Raw genomic sequence first — 17,217 nt, forward strand, 5'->3', positions numbered from 1 at the left:
ACAATGGTTAACAATGGTATAATGATTTAATGAAATATAATAAATAATAATTGAGATTGCCATCAACAACACCACACACAGCAACAACAATTACCTACTAATCTACTAATACTACTAACACTACTTATCTACTTCTACTAACTAACTAATCTACTAACATCCACTGTTCAGGTTTCCCATTTTCATTGTCAGTGTGCTACTCCTGATGTTTATTGTATTTGACCTATTTGTGTGTTTTTACTGTTGTTTTGGTGCTGTACTGCTGCTGGATTTGTATTCAATACCATACTATATGAAATACAAACATTTATAACCTTAGTATTAGACTTCTATTATATTATATTATAGTATTGTTTTAATATTAGTATTAGTATTAGTATATTTGATTATCCATCCATCCATCCATCCATTTTCATCCGCTTATCCGTTACCGGGTCACGGGGGCAGCAGTCGCCACCCAAATCACACTGCACCGTACCAACCCCCCTAAACCTTCCTGTGGGTGGTGAGTCCACTGGAAGTGTATTTGATTAGCCAAATCAAAAATGATTTAATGAAAAATCACTAAATCGATTTCCATACCGGATCAAGGCTCGGGTTGACCTACAGGGTACTGGTGGAAATTGGACTACTGTTGGTAGAAGACAAAGAAGAAGAGGAGGACGATTGATTTGGACAAAAAGAGAAAAGATGAAGAATAGAAGTGTTGGTCTGAAGTTTGGAACTCTGAATGTAGGTACAATTACAGGGAAAAGTAGAGAACTAGCTAATATGATGGAAAGAAGATGAGTAGACATTTTGTGTGTGCAGGAGACCAGGTGGAAGGGCAGCAAGGCTAGAAACATTGGAGGAGGCTACAAGCTGTTTTATCAAGGTTCAGATGGGAAGAGAAATGGAGTAGGGGTGATCCTAAAGGAAGAATATGCAAGAAATGTAGTGGAGGTGAAATGAGAGACAGGTTGATGTGTGTGAAGGTAGAAATAGAAGGAGTGATGATTAATGTTGTTAGTGGTTATGCCCCCACGTGGGCTGTTAGAAGAAAAGGAGAAGTTCTGGAATAAGCTGGATTGGATGATAGAGTATCCCCAGGGGAGAGAATGTGGTGATTGGAGCAGACTTTAATGGTGATGTAGGGGAAGGGAACAGAGAAGATGAGGAAGTGATGGGCAGGTTTGGTGTTAGGGATAGAAATATATAAATAAAAAAAATAAATTTGGAAGGACAGGCAGTGGCTGTGGTATTTTACAAAGAGAATGGAAATGGCTGTGGTAAACACCTATTTCCAAAAGAAAAAGGAACATAGGGTGACGTACAAGAGTGGAGACTGGTCCACACAGATAGATTATATTCCATGTAGAAGAGGTAATCTGAGGGAGATTAATGACTGTAAGGTGGTGTAAGGTGAGAGTGTTGCCAAACAACATTGCATGGTAGTGTGCAAAATGACGATGGAGGTGAAAAAAAGGAAGAGAGTGAAGACAAAGCAAAAGATCAAGTGGTGGAAATGAAGGAAAGAGACATGTTGTGAAGACTTCAGGAAGGAAATAGGGGCAGTTCTGGGCTGTTTTGAGGAATTCCCAGATGATTGGAGGACTACAGCTTCAGTGATTAGGGAGACAGGTAGGAAGGTGCCAGGTATGTCCTCTGGGCAGAGAAAGGAGGACAAAGAGACCTGGTGGTGGAAGGTACAGAAGAGTGTGCAGAGAAAGAGATTAGCAAAGAAGAGATGGGACAGTGACAGAACAGAAGAGAACAGACTGGAGTACAAAGAGAGGACAAGGGAGGTGAAGAGGGATGTGGCCAAGGCCAAACAAAAGGCATATGAGGAATTGTAGGAGAGTTTGGACACAAAGGAAGGAGAAAAGGAGTTGTATAGATTGGCGAGAGAGAAATCAAGCTGGGAAGGATGTGCTGAATAAGAATGAAGGCAAGACAGAGAACATGTGTGTAAACGAAAGGCAGAACAGTGAAATAGTGAGGTTACAAGGAGCAGAGGTGGTGAAGGTGCAGGAGTTTAGGTACTTAGGATCAACTGTTCAGAACAGCGGAGACTGTGGAAGAGAGGTGAAGAATAGAGTGCAGGCAGGATGGAACAGCTGAAAAAAAGTGTCAGGAGTGATCTGTGATAGAAGAGTGTCAGCTAAGGTGAAGGGAAAGGTTTACAGAACGGTGGTGAGACCAGCCTTGATGTATGGTTTAGAGACAGTAGCAATAGGCAGAAGACAGGAGGTGGAGCTGGAGGTGACAGAGTTAAAGATGCTAAGATTCTCTTTAGGAGTGACAAGAATGGACAGGATCCCAAATTAGGTCATTAGAGGGACAACACAGACAGGAAGGTTTGGAGAAAAAGCTAGGCTAGAGAAGCCAGATTGAGATGGTTTGGACATGTGCAGAGGAGGGACAGTGGATACATTGGTAGAAGAATGTTAGAGATGGAGCTACCAGGTAGGAGAAAGTGAGGAAGGCCAAAGAGGAGATATATGGATACAGTGAGGGAGGACCTGCAGATAGTTGGAGTCAGAGTAGAAGATACAGAGAACAGGGAGAGATGGAAATCAATGATTCGCTGTGGCAGCCCCCGAAAAAAGTCACAGATAGTACACAGATCTGGAAAAAAACACTGACAATTCATTTAAACTCTTAACTGCTTGTTTTTCCCAATCAGTATCTGTGTGCCTTTGGGCAGTGTTTAACATCACCTACAAAAGCATCATTGTTTAAGATACATTATATAACTCCACAAACCTGTTTTAGTCTTTACTCTGATGGTTTTATGTGTGTTTGTGATCCAAGTAAAAGTCCCGTGTAAATGCTGCCTTAGAATGAGAGCTAATACAGTTTTTCTCTGCAGGTGCATCAAATGCTGTAGACACTTTCACTGGTAGCCATGCTGAAAGGTTAAGGAGAGTTTTATTTTTGCAAACACAGTCTCTCTGTTGGTGTCCAGAATAATTGGTTGTTTTTGGTTTTTCTGTTGCTGCTCACTTCTCGAGGTTACAAGAATGATCTTTGTGCCTTCATTTTGCCCTGCTTGAGGGTAACATTCTGAATGCTAAGTAAATAGAAGTGACTTAAAAAAGGTTTTTTATTTCCACCTAAAAAATCAATCTCAAAATACAGTACAATTGTGAATGGCACCAAGAGTGTGACCAATCAGATTTTAACTTCCTGTGGTGCACTATACTGATGCTATGCTAGTTTAAGTACAGAGGGGTCCTAACATACGGGTTAAATTCATTCCACAACAGCACTCGTATGTCAATCCACTCGTATCTATTGCATTTTCCCCATTTAAAATAACTAAAAACCAATTAATTTGTTCCAGCCCCCCAGAAATATACTATTAATTAATTAAATTAACCCCCCATCTTAACATTAAAAACATAGGTATAAACAAATATATTGATAATAGAAAATAGTAATAATTAAGAAAACATTTTATATGAGATCCCGATAATTTTCTCTGTGCAGATAAATGTGTAAATAATCTTGGTTCAACCATTTTACTCTGCTAAGACACAGCTGACAATAATATCATTCAAATATTTCACTTAATTACTAACCTAATGTCTATGAAGATTCTCAGTCATCCAGGTCATGGTCAAGGTCACTGGACATAAATTTCTAAAAGAAGATGTTTTACCTCTCATCCAAGAAGCCTCTTGAATGAGAGGTAAAACATCTTTTAGAAAATTCACGTCCAGTTGCCTAACAGATCTTTTCAACCTTAACCTTCTAATCTACTAACATCCACCGTTCAGGTTTCCCATTTTCATTGACAAGTGTGCTACTTCATGTGTTTGTATTTTATTGTATTTGACCTATTTCTGTGTTTTTTACTGTTGTTTTGGTGCTGTACTGTTGCCGGAGCCTAAATTTTCAGAAGGGAAGACCCGAGGAATTAATAAAGTGCTATCTATCTATCTTAATTAAAATCACAATTATAACCTCAATGTAGGGCACAAGTTCTTTTTAAAAACACGCTTGTTTATTTGACGAAATGCCTAGAGAGCAAATTAAAAACCAGAGAACTACATTTCCATACTACACATGAGAAAACTCACCATTTACACATCACATTCTGACTACTCTGGGAAAAAAATACAGACACACATTAAGAGCTCAGGAGAAAATATCAACAGAGATATCCCGCCATTACAATACAGCGAAAGAAGAGGAATCAAGAAGAGAAAATACTAATATCAGTGCAAAACGTCTGTGTCAGTCTTCACTGTTTTCTGTTCTACATCCTCTTAATATTGCACACACACCTACATGTTTATTATAGACACCTGCAGAGCCACATACCTGCTGACATGCTACGGACTTTTAAAGTGCAAGCTTGGAAATAGTATGATAGCCAGCTTGCAAAACATTTGGTTATAAGTTCAGATTACAAGCTTTTGAAACAGTCACTGTGCCTAATTATGATTAATTCATGTGTGGTGACCCTGATATGGGAAAAACTGAGGGAGAGAGCCCTTAGTGAGAGAAATTAAACCTGTAAATTCTTCATTAATCCATAGTAGTAACTAGTGTGATTAGGTCAGTAAGCTTTGTGTGGGGGTGGTGCGGGGGAGGGGCGGGAGTACACCAACACTAATGTGTTTAACTGTGTATTTATGTGCACTGCCCCCAAAACCTTTTATTTAGAGTTAAGCTGTAATATCTGGTGAATAAAAAAAAACTATTCAGTGAACTTTGGAGCATCTCTGGAAATTGCCACCAAAAACAACAACAAAAAACAAAAACAAAACACAACCCAAACATCAATCGTGTCTGGACCCACCTACAGTGATACACATCTGCCATAGTAAACATTTAGGATGTACTGCATTAAGCTAAAATAATACATTGGATTAACATGTACATGAAATGTAAAAATAAATTTGTAACACTAAAAAGAAAGTGGACAAATGAAACTTAATGCTATGGAGAGGCTGTTATTTAAATAAAAGCCTGGTTCTGGGGATGTGGGGGCACAGTAGTTAAGGTTTTCCAGGTCTGACACATAGAGGTAGGTAAAGCGAGGTCCCATCCAGGAACCAGAAACCTGAGAAAACACATATCAGTTCCCCTTAACCTCCAGAAGTTAGAAATATTGACAGAAATATGTTGAAATGAACTGCAACCATGTCGACTGTCCATCTATACACAGACCAGAGAGTGTCGTGATCCAGCCTATAGACTTGTTAAGTGTGTGCACTCCAGGGCTTTATCAAAGCCAAGCAGCCCCAACAGCAAAACGCTAATACACTGTGTCTCTTCACTGCAAGTTGTTGTTTTGGTTTTTTCTTTGCCGGAGCTACAGTGAACTGTGTTGAGGCACCTCTGCTAGAACCTGAACTGCTTTAAAGACTACAAGGCCAAAAAGACATGTGTTGAATAAGCAGCAGAGCAAACAGAGATTAGGATTTCAGTGACGCTCCAGCTGTTCACGTAGTGTTGGACAAGTACAGGAAAAAAAAGTACCTGTTACTTTTTACATCATCAGCTACAACTAGAGTGCAAACCACAGGAGGCTGTTGAATTATAAGCAGCTGCTCAACACTTATAATGGTACAGTCAATCAGTGTGAGGATGTGAGAATCTGACAGGAAGTGATGTAAATGTGGTGATTGTAAAGGTAATCAAGTGTGTGAGACATCACAATATTTACAAATTGTGCAAAACCCACTGTAAATAACCAAAGAGGAAAGTGTTACATTTGAAGAGTACAGAAGTGACAGTTCAACTCATAATAACTAAGAACCATTGAAACTAGTGACACCAATGTCTACATACAAACTATACAGTGACTCTTCACATGTTGAATAAATGCTGAAAGTGTTTCCACAATGCTTGGTGCTGTGGCATAAACCGATCTTTGCTGGAGGAAACAAATTAACCTGTTATTAAAAAAAGTCAGAAAGGCACAAGCTTCAAAAGCAGCTACGAGGCTTTCTCAGGTTCACTATTGTATCAACAGAATCTGCTGCTACATTGATCAGAAAAAAACCCCAACAAATATAACACAATAACAACCTAGCCACATCAAGGAAGGAAAGTGAAAAAACAAACTGATTCTTTTCATATCCAAACAAACGTTTAAAATGGATGCAGATAAAGCCTTGCAGCAAACTTCATTAACAGTTGATCACAACTGGCAACTAAAACCAGGCCATCTATAACATACAGAAACACAGGCTTTGGTTTGGAAAGAACACCCCTTTCAGAAGCAGACTCAGCTCTCAGTATCTCTCTGTGGACACACTGCAGGGTCTGGACCATGTGTGTGGCTCATACATTGAACATGCCCAGGCTGAGGAGTGTCATCTTCAGACAAATGGGTTGGATTGGTACTTTCTACATCACTAAAACCTGCTCTTCACAGTACATGCCTAAATTAAAACAGTTAAGCTTCTAATGTGTCTGCCTATCCCACCCTGCCCACTTGTCAGAAGGTCAGCTTCTTTGTGGTGATGAGCTCTTCCAGTTGAATCCTGCCGCTGCCCATGAGGCCAAAGGCCGGATACATTGTTCCTGAACAGTCCACCTGCCTCTCGTAAAGGCACCTCATGGTGTCAGCGTCGTAGAAACACACACGACACGCTTCATAGTCCAGGCAAACCCCCAGACGCTGTGGCATGGGCAGCACACGGTTTCCTGGCTCAGCAGACGGCATGCTTGTGGACGACACAGAGGAGGAAGATGAGGCTTTTGGGATGAAGATTTTCCCCATGCCAACAGTGAGGAGGGTAAAGGGCTGGGAGACATCGTAGCATGTATCCTCACTGCCACTGTCATGACCACTGTCGTGGTCGTATCTGATAAAAGGATGAGAGTGGGATGTGGGATGAGCGACAGTGGCATAAAAACAACAAACACAAAATAACTGTAGTCTGTTTACTCACCAAATAGTTGAGTTGCACTGGCATTTTATTTATGTGTTTACAAGCAATTTCAAATACTTTCAAGTAGGGATGCCCAGTAATAGTATCACTGCACAATACTACCAGTACAGTACAGTATTCTAAATTCAATTTTTTATAAAGATTTTTAAAGATAAGATACATTTAAAGATTTTGCAACCCAAAATTCTACATCATTTCTTTTAATCTAATTTAATTTCTAATTTAATTCTAATTTAAAGAAATTACTGTAATGTTGGACTTCGTGTCGTTCACTGTCGCCCAGTGGGTGTTCAAGCTGGGCCTCTTACATCACAGGATAAAAAGTGACTAAAAGACACACACCTTGTTAAGGTGTTGTTAAGGTATGACGTGCATCACTGGAGGGGTGATCACAAGCCAGAGACTCATGAATTATGATTGATTTGGTCTGTTGGACTCAGCTACACAATAGTACACACGTCTTGGCGGATTTTCTATCGATCAAGGAACATTTATGAAGGGTAACCTTGTGCTGGGACAATGAACATGCACTTGCCTCGGGCTGCTGGTATCTCTGGGATTGTGGAACCATTCAATCAGCTTCGAGTCAGAGGCCACGCCCACTTTCACCATAAACGACTGAGGGTCCACTCTAAATGCCCAGTAGTGTCTGCAAAACAAAAAATAAAGCAATTTATTATTTATTTTCTGGACTGCCAGTTAAAATGACAACATTCTCAGTAATTTTTCCCCAATGGTGCTCATTTACTGACATGCCATCCTCTGTGACAAAATTTTATTTATGATGAGGGGCACCCCTTTTTCAGTGGAGTTAAAGTCCTCCTGACGGCTGTGTCATTACAGCTGACAAAAGTAAATCTTCATCCTTCTGTTTTCCTTCAGGAAGACTTGACATCTATGCTCCCTTCATTATGGAGAGAATAAAGAAATTTTGATGGGGCACAAATGTTTAACCATTACCTATTATCTCTCCACATACCTTCCCTGAGAGATGCCCGTGTCTCCAATTATATAATCCAGAGGAATATAACTGCCTGTCTGCACGCGTTCTGCTGCCAGGAGGAAGGCCATGCCTGCCACACTATCCACAACATCACGCTGCTTGTTCAGGATGAGCCGCTCTGCACTGAAGCCACACTTGTCACTGAACAGAAATCCAAATGCTGTAAGTGAAGACAGGGGTGGGAGGTCACAAAAAGTGAAATAAATGACAATATTTCAATAGCAAATAAAAATTATTACAACCAAAAAAAAATACATTTCGAGGATACAGAAAATAAAAAAAGGAATGGGGAAATGTATTCTCTATACCCTAGCAACCAACCTTATTCACACCATAGACTATTCTAATCTGGGACTAATGTAGGACACAAGGCATAATTATGCCCGTTTACTCAACTATGTAATGCACTGGGGCGGTCCCTTCATTTACATGTAGAGAGGATTCTTTACTTCCAGCAGGAGGACACATGATGCGGAGTAGCAGTGCCTGGAAGCTACTTCACCAACTACCATCTTGTCTACCAGGACCACCAACAGTATTGGAACATGAAACGTAAGAACCATGTTTAAAACAGGTAAAGACGCAAAGTGGCTGCGGAAATGAGAAACTACAGACTGACAATAATAGGGATCAGTGAGGCCAGATGGAACGGCTCAGGACATATCCGACTCTCTACTGGAGAGCTGGTGCTGTACTCAGGAAAAAGTAATAGAAAGTGATAGAAAAAAGTCAGGTGATCACTGTTGATCTTTCATTCTAAAATATCTTACATTGGATGAATTAGGGCTGAAGGTTATATAGCAATGCACATAAACATTTTAAACTTCTGTTTATGAAGATTATCAGTCATCCAGGTCATGGTCAAGGTTGAAGAGTTCTGTTAGGCAACACAGGGGGGCAACTCCCCAGGACAAGACTCTGTTCACATACACCTCAAGGACAAAACACACTCCTTCGAGGACAACAAGGAGGTTGCCTGAGACACACCCTAATGGAAATTACTTGACATGGTCTATGGATGTATTGTTTTGCACCAACACATATTGATCATTTTATCAGGACGCCATATTTTATCTCAATGCTGTTGTGGCAAACTCCCTCTTCTTTAATGGACAGTTTAAAAGTCTCCATAAGGTGATGTACCTATTAAGAAAGTAAGTCAATTCTTATGATGCAGGGTCCTAACTTGTCTTTATTAACATACATATTTTACATAACGTTACAAATACAATTTCTATATTATCTGTTACAGAGGAAGTCCCCAGCAGAGAGTTGTTTGGCTGTGTCATGTGAATGTTACTGCACATTGGATTCTTGTGGTCTGTTTCCAAAATATTTGATTTCTGATGACTTAGTACTTACTTGACAGATTTTCTCTTTTGTTATGTGGACACATTTAAAAATGAGGATGCCTACAACAGGAAGATCCTGAGGAACTCGTGGTAATATACAGAATTATAGCGATTTCATGCCTATAGTAATGTGCTAACACACTAAATAGAGTCAGAACCATGTATTTATTGAGATTTGTTGTGTATAATAATGTTCTGCCACCCCAAACACAAATGTCAGATATGGCTATAAATTTCCACTACAGGTAGGAAAAAACTTCAGACTACGCTATAAATTTCGGCTACCGGCCGATGTACGCATGTGCAGTTAACTTGGGTAGCAAAAAACACCGGGCAAGTTACGTCATTTTCTGCTTATAGATCGTGGATGCCTGGGATAAGGTATCAGTCCGAAATGTCGCCCGAGCTTTCACAAAGGCCTGAATCATCACTGAACAGCTTATTAACAGCAACAAGACTGACTCTAATATTGACAAGAGGGATCCGGGCATGCTTGATTGTTCCGCTTAAATGTTTCGCTGACTGTTTTGTTTCGCTTAATGTGCCTAACAACCTGATGCGCCTTATGTATGAAAATATTCCTGTTCATTGATACTGCGCCTTATAATATGGTGCACCTTATGGTCCCTAAAATACGGTTCTCATATACAGGAATATACATACATTAGCATTGCAGTGAGCATAAATATACACATATACATAATACATACATACTTATATAGAATATAAAATAGAAATACAGTGGTTTATAGAAATATAACAGTAATTCAAATGAAGATTGTGTTTATTGCACTAATTGTTGCAGGGTTATTGCACTTACTCCCCTATCCACCAGTCGTTTGTTCACCCTTCGAGTTTTTTAGTCTATTGGTCCTGCTCTTTGGATGAAGGAGCCTGTCACTGAACAGACTCCTCTGATTGGTGATGACAGTGTGCAGTGGATGAGTGGCATTGTCCAAGATGGCGAGCAGTTTGCCAAGTGTTCTCTTCTCTGCTACTGTCACCAGAGGGTCCAGTTTGATGCCCACCACAGAGCTAGACTTCCTGATCAGCTTCTCCAATCTGTGTAAGTCCTTCTTTGATGTGCTGCTCACCCAGCACATCACACCTCCTGAGTTTTTGTTTGGATTCCCCAAAGTCTATGACCAGCTCCTCCACCAGTATATCCCCTGGTTGTACAGTGCCGAAGCTCGTCCATCTTATTGGGAAGAGAGTTTACGTTGCCCATGATGATGGAGAAAATCGTTCATCCGCTATCTTCACCTTTACTTTAGCCCGGCTCTGCATCCTCTCCTTTTTGTCTCTGCCGGTATGTTGTGCCGTATTCTGTGCTTAGTTGTCCTCAGAGCCAGCAGCTCGTCCTTTGAAAAAACGAGAGAACTGGCTCTGGTTGCCGTTTTAAGATTGCCGGTATCCATCAGATACATTTAATAGTAGTACTCCATGAAAGGAGCAAATAAAAAGTACCGGTAAGTGGTGAAAACAGAATAGTGCTGCAGAGCGATCAGAAGGCTGCTCCCGTCAGAATTAGTGCCATCTTGACTAAATTTTGCATATAAAATAAGCTACTGGCGCTTTGCCCCAGAGGCAATATCTCTGTCATTGGTGTGGAACCCCAGGGTTCACCTCCTTGGCAAGATTGAATCCCGGTTAGGGCGGTTGGTACCTTCCAGTGGACCCACCACCCACAGGAAGGTTCATGAGGGGCTTGTACGGTGTAGTGTGATTTGGGTGGAGACTATTGCCCCTGCGACCCGGTAACGGATAAGCAGATGAAAATGGATTGATGAAATAAGCTACTACTGTTGCAAGGGTTATTACTGTTGGATATAAAAATAACAACAGTCCTCAAATAGAGATATTTTTACTGACGTCAACCCGTCTCTAGCATTCCTTGGTCTATCCAGGAATGAAGATAAAGAATCACCCACTGATTGTAAGTAAGTGCTATAACACTACTTCTTCATCACAATCTTACCAGGTGCAGGTGGTGTGTGGAGCATGATCTCAGGGCTGTAGGGACTGAACATGGAGTTCCTGCAGGTTCGAACCCTGAAGGAGTACAGACTGTTGGGCTCCAGGTCACACACAACAGTGCTGGGACCATACACCCGATCTGTGGACCTCCAGACACCGCTGTCCTCACTGTCCTCACAGGGGGCCCCACGTCTAAAAAAATTAAAAAAAAAAAAATCCAGAGATTCCTCATTTACCTCTATGTTTCAACAGCATTGCTGTTGTGTGGATTTATTTATGACCTATTAACAGGTAAGTAATGTAAAAACTTCTCTGACCAGGGAGCAAGCACTAGAGGCCAGAAATTGTAACAGCAGTAAACATATTATTTTGTCTTTTGTAAATTAAACAGGATCAAACTTTTACACTACTTTGATAAGATATATTTATGATATATTTATGCCAAAATAATCATGGTAATTGAAATAAAATTTGAAGGGAAGAGCATGTCCTATTATAGCAAAAGTGATGTAATTCTCCATCATGTCTGTTCAAATTGTTTTTCTTTCTAATCACTGATATAATGAGCTCGTGTTTACCTGCAATATTCAACCAGGTGGTGATCTGTGGGAAGGTGATCATCAGACAGTCTCCAGGAGATTGAGGCCTTATTGTAAACATGGCTGTTGGACAGGTCAATCAAAGGAGGTTCTGGTACTGGAGAGGAAGGAAGAGGAGGAAGACCAAAGGTGTATAAGTAAGCCAAACAAAGATTGTCGTTATTGTGAGGGAAACAACATGTTGGTCTGTAAACAGAAGAAGTCTCAGTCTCAAAGAAATTAAAAAACGCAATTTCCAGTAAAATCTTAAGCCATAAAGACATCACTTAGGAGAAATGTAATTTGAGCATTGCTGAAGTGGCAGTCTCAGTGTGTCAAAGAGTCAAAACTTGAGCATTTATAACTTTTCCACCCATTACAAACAGACCAAAACTGAAAGAAAAAGACCAGATGGACAATTCAAGAGTGTAGCACAGGTCAAAATTGGAACTTAAGGAGGAGTAAAAATATGATCCTAACATAAAAGTTCCAGGACCTGGTAACTTCTGCTGACAGAACTTCTAGCCTGGTATTCCCTAAAAAGCTTTCATTTTAACTGTAGAACTGAATGAACAATGTTCTCCATTTGACATTTAAAAAAATAAAAATAAAAACAGGACTAAACCAGAACATAAATGGACATTCATACATGATGGCCCAGTATGAAAGCCACTTCAGAGGGAGCCCACATACTCAAAATCTGAGGAGGGGTCTCCACTGGACTAACACCAGGGCATTGTCACAGTGTTGTTCAAAAACTTTGTCAGTGAACAACTGGGGATAGTAAATAAAGGTATTAAGATCTAGTAAAATCTAGTAAACATGCAGCATTATGGCTAGAAAAAATTATTTAATAAAAAAAAACTGGTAAATTATGCACTCTGTAGACAGTAAGTCTGTACACAAACATGGGCCGTTGTGGTCCTCATCAGAAAGTTTCAGTAACCTGCCTCTTTGTTATGTGAATCTGAGCAGAGAATCTTTTGGGTATTGTTCCTAAGAGTGCTTTGTATGTGGGTGACAAAGCACCCTGTTGTCACAAACTAACTGTTCTCTAAAAGTGTGACACAACATACAAAAGTCAGCCTGATAGCTTTTATACATTTGTGGTTGATGCTACAGTAACTAAAAATTTCACAGCGGAGCAACAAAAAGACACAGGCTCCTGCAAGCTTGGGTTTTTTTTTTTAATAGAGGCAACAACTGTCACCTGCCTACTTTTAAGTAATTATTGCACACTTTTTGTAAGTCCTATAAACTTCATTTCACTTCTTAAATATCACTGTTTGCTATATGATGTATCCATCCATCCATCTGCTTATCTGTTACCGGGCCGCGGGGGCAGCAGTCGCCACCCAAATCACATTGCACCATACCAACCCCCCTAAACCTTCCTGCAGGTGGTGAGTCCACTGGAAGGTTGCTATATGATATATTTAATTGAAATTGCTGTTCCGAACAACCAATGATACATATAGGAAAATCTTGAAAATGATCAGGGGTGCCCAAACTTTTTCATACCACTGTAACAACAGGTTATTTGTGGAGTAATGATGATGATTAATCACAATTATGTATTTTCTATTTTGAAATACAGGATATACTTTCCATGACTAAGGGCAGCTTGATTATTGTGTATGTTGCAAAACAGAATAGAGACAATATGTTATTCTATATTGTAATGCCTTTCACAACACACAATATTTCAGCCAGCTTTAAGTCAAAATCATAATTTGTTTACAATTTCAAAAGTCATTCACTATTTGCACTTTATATGTTTTGCATTCAGTTGTTTTATCTACAGACCTTTGTACATTAATGATTATTTGATCGTTGGTTGACTACAGAAACAACCCAACATTAGTTGAAAAAAACATTTAGCTTGAGCCTGGTTAGAGCAAGTATAACATCATTAAGTTTGTCAGTGCCATAAAGGCATCTGTAGCTTTTCTCTCCTGGGAAACTTCTCCCTGAGTGGTTCTTGACAAAACAAATCTATCTCATAGATCAGGGAAAACCACTAACAATATGTCTGAGTCATGTCTCTATTTATTTTAGCTGTTCACAATGACCTCTGACCTTTAAACACAGAACATTTGCAGGGTCACACATGCGGTGGCAAACAAAAGAAAAATGATGTTTATATTGTCACCTGTAAAGAAAAAATATATAATAATATTCTAAGAATATGTAAATATTCTTAGGGTACATTTTAATAAGCATATCTGACATGTATATTTGTCACCACGTGTGACAGACTATATTTCTGTTGATATTTCTATATTTCTAAGTGAAGTTGCTTATAAAGCAGGGTGTATAAAGAAAAACATGTAGTTTAGGTGCATGATGCAGGTTGTACCTCCACCAAAGCACATCTCTTTGAGCAGAGTTTCTTCTTTGGACGTGTCTAGGACAAACTCATCAAAGCTGGGATCAGCTGCAGGGTGGAAGGTCCTCAGAGAGTCAGTCGCTTTCTGAATTCTATAAACAGTGTGACACAAAAAAAGAGACAGATCCATCTTTAGAAATTAAGTCTGAAGTAATGTTAGATATCCAGATGTTTTCATCAATTTTAATGAATGTTAACAACAGTCAAATGTCAAGTTTTCCTGTAGACAGTTTATTCCGGATTATTTCAGCTGCTACAGGAGATCAATGAGTCAGTTTAAGATCAAGACACAGCAGCAGGCATCACTGACCGAACACATTTATCGCCTCGAAGCTACTTAATTATTAAGCAGTTATTAGCAGACTGTTCAGTGCTGCATGAGTGCAGGATTTTTAAAGGTAAAAGCTATCAACGACCATTGACTATTCAGTTCAGAATTGTTTTTTACACTGAAAGAGCAGCCATTAAACTATTTATGAGGCTTCGACAGCGATCATTGTGGTTAATAACCTTATAACAGTGAAAAAAAACAACAGAAAGGTATGGGGATATCTATTAAAAATTATTAACTGACATTAACTATACAACCTCAGGGACTCGATTAGGCAATTTGTTTCAATGTAGGGAGACTATGGTAAAGTCAGGACCATTGATATACATATATAATGACTGGACTGTACCGGACATGCAGCTGCTTTGCAGTTTGTACAAAGCAGGACTGGTCAGTTTCTTTCAGCACTTCCTGAGCATAGCCCACCAGACCACTATTCTCCAACATGCCTTGGTATTCCTCCACCTGGAAAACATGAATACAACCCCATTGCATTCTGAATTTTCAATTTTTTTCCTGACAGCTACACTCTAGGTATACCTGGCCCCAATATTTGTACCTGGGACTTAAGTTGGTTCAGACGTCGGCTTCGAGACTGTTCGATGGACCTCAGCATCTCTGACTTCCTCTCCTGCAGAGTCTCAAACAGATGATCAAAGTGTTCATTGGCTTCACGTTCCGCCAACTGACCGTTCTCCTTCAAAAGAAAAAACAAAAAAAACAATGTTTACCGCATAAGGTGTGGTATACATAAACAATTCCTGTAGACAGGCAGTCACAGTATGCCTTTATAAAAAAAAATTAAAAAAATATTAGGTTATATTCCAAGTGTTGACCTTTCATCAACAAACTTAAATACCTATTACTTAAACTTTAGCTTAAAAATAAAAAACAGACAACAAAGACATTTTGACTTTGTAGGATTTAACAGTAGATATTGACAAAAATGGTTGACCCCACACCACCTGGGAAACAAATGAGCTGTTCAAGGCATTTTGCATATTTTGTGTTCACAGAGCTTCCCTGATCCCTCTCACTCTCACACGTCAAGCCACCTCTCCTGAACTTAACAGACTGGTTCTGATATAACTTTATAAATATTTGTATCCTGGATTAAGGATTTGAACTCGTTTTGCCTTTTAGTTGGAAGCCAGGACTATCTGCTGTTTGTGTGTAGTCGTAACAGTACTGATAATATTAAATGACCTAACAAATTCCACAATAACTATTATTTATTAAACATCTTTTTTTTAATCCATTACCCATGCAACACACTGCAGACTCAGAGAAAAACTGGACAAAGGGATGCTAGAATTGCAGAAGCATGAGTCAGATCCCTCTCACCTCTGTTTGACTGATTAGCTGCTCCAGATCAGTAATCTGAGTCCTGACCTGGTCCTCTTTGCTGATGAGGTAATGGATACTCTTGGCAAGTTTCTCCTGTTGAGACAGAGGATCAGCAGCTTGAACAAGTAGGTTCTTATAAGGTCTGTGAGCAAGAAATGCAAATCAACAAAGCAGAGTCACAGGCACTGGTATGACTGATATACAGTATAACCAGTGATGACTGACCATGTGTCTGGAATAACATTTAACAAAATGTTGACATAGATTTACAACTAAAGCTACAAAACATAGGACTATGACAGTGAGGTTCTAAATATGTGCACAACCGCGAACCGCCTTTGAGCACCCGGGAGTGACATTGCATTAAAACCTGAAACTGAACTTCCTGAATGACGGGATTTCAGGACATCTGATACGTCGTCCAATGATTTAATAACACAACGCAAACAAAACCAAAAGAAACAAATACCGTAGTCTCATTAAAAATGAAACTGTTACTGTTTGACCACATGGAGCTGCAGATTGAATTTCACTAATAATGTCAACACGATTCAATTACTATTCAACAAATTTAAAACAACTTACATGATTGACATTGATTCTACTAATTAGGAACAGATAATCTAAAGTTCCTAATTCAGGATCGGTGTCTGTTTCCACTAAAGAGATTGACTTGATTGTGTGCCAACACAGGTTCAGGTGAGGCATTAATATTACAACAAGAGACATAAATTTCACGAATCTGTGACTGGTGGTTCAACAGATGTTACAAAAGTATTTTATATTGTAAATATATAAAGTAAGTAAAACAAAAGTGCTAAATACTAGGATATTCCCTCCTGTACCATAAATTCAACTATACATGTTATAATTTGCAATGCACTGCAGAAGTTAAAACTGTTTGTTTGTGGAGGCTTCAACTTTGATGTGCAGCCTGTGGTCAGACCAGCCTCCCTGAGCACAGAAGAGCAGAAAGATATATGGCTGACAATGTGACCGACACTATTGTCAAATGGATTGTGTGAAACTGTAGAATATTGGTGAAGACAATTAAAGCAACTCTCAACACTTTCTACAAGCCAATGGCAAGATGTAATGACAAAAAAAAAAATCCACCAACAATATGAAGAGAAATTATAGTATAGTTTTGCATATTCTTCTTGACTTCCATATTAATAATTTCATAATTTGGATCAGTCCCAAATACAGTGGTATGAAAAAGTTTGGGCACCCCTGATCATTTTCAAGATTTTCTTTATGTATCATTGGTTGTTTGGAACAGCAATTTCAATTAAATATATCATATAGCAAACAAACACAGTGATATTTAAGAAGTGAAATGAAGTT

At 39.3% G+C, this 17,217-nt stretch overlaps 1 protein-coding gene across 5 annotated transcripts in view; it reads right to left on the bottom strand.

The window, feature by feature from the left end:
* Positions 1–3,966: 3,966 nt before the first annotated feature.
* trim36 (tripartite motif containing 36) overlaps positions 3,967–17,217 on the bottom strand; it is a 29,939-nt gene continuing 16,688 nt past the window's right edge. For 4 of the 5 annotated variants that reach the window (XM_008336312.3, XM_008336313.3, XM_008336315.3 and 1 more), the window contains exons 5-13: positions 15,868–15,963; positions 15,083–15,220; positions 14,873–14,988; positions 14,163–14,284; positions 11,804–11,921; positions 11,227–11,417; positions 7,873–8,056; positions 7,429–7,542; positions 3,967–6,806 (exon numbers count right to left, since the gene is read on the bottom strand). In XM_008336312.3, the coding sequence (XP_008334534.1) occupies positions 6,437–6,806; positions 7,429–7,542; positions 7,873–8,056; positions 11,227–11,417; positions 11,804–11,921; positions 14,163–14,284; positions 14,873–14,988; positions 15,083–15,220; positions 15,868–15,963 (1,449 nt within the window). In that variant the 3' untranslated portion in view covers positions 3,967–6,436. 5 annotated transcript variants of the gene reach the window in all.

The sequence above is a fragment of the Cynoglossus semilaevis genome, chromosome Z, assembly GCF_000523025.1.
Source record: "Cynoglossus semilaevis isolate Cse_v1.0 chromosome Z, Cse_v1.0, whole genome shotgun sequence".
Taxonomy (NCBI): domain Eukaryota; kingdom Metazoa; phylum Chordata; class Actinopteri; order Pleuronectiformes; family Cynoglossidae; genus Cynoglossus; species Cynoglossus semilaevis.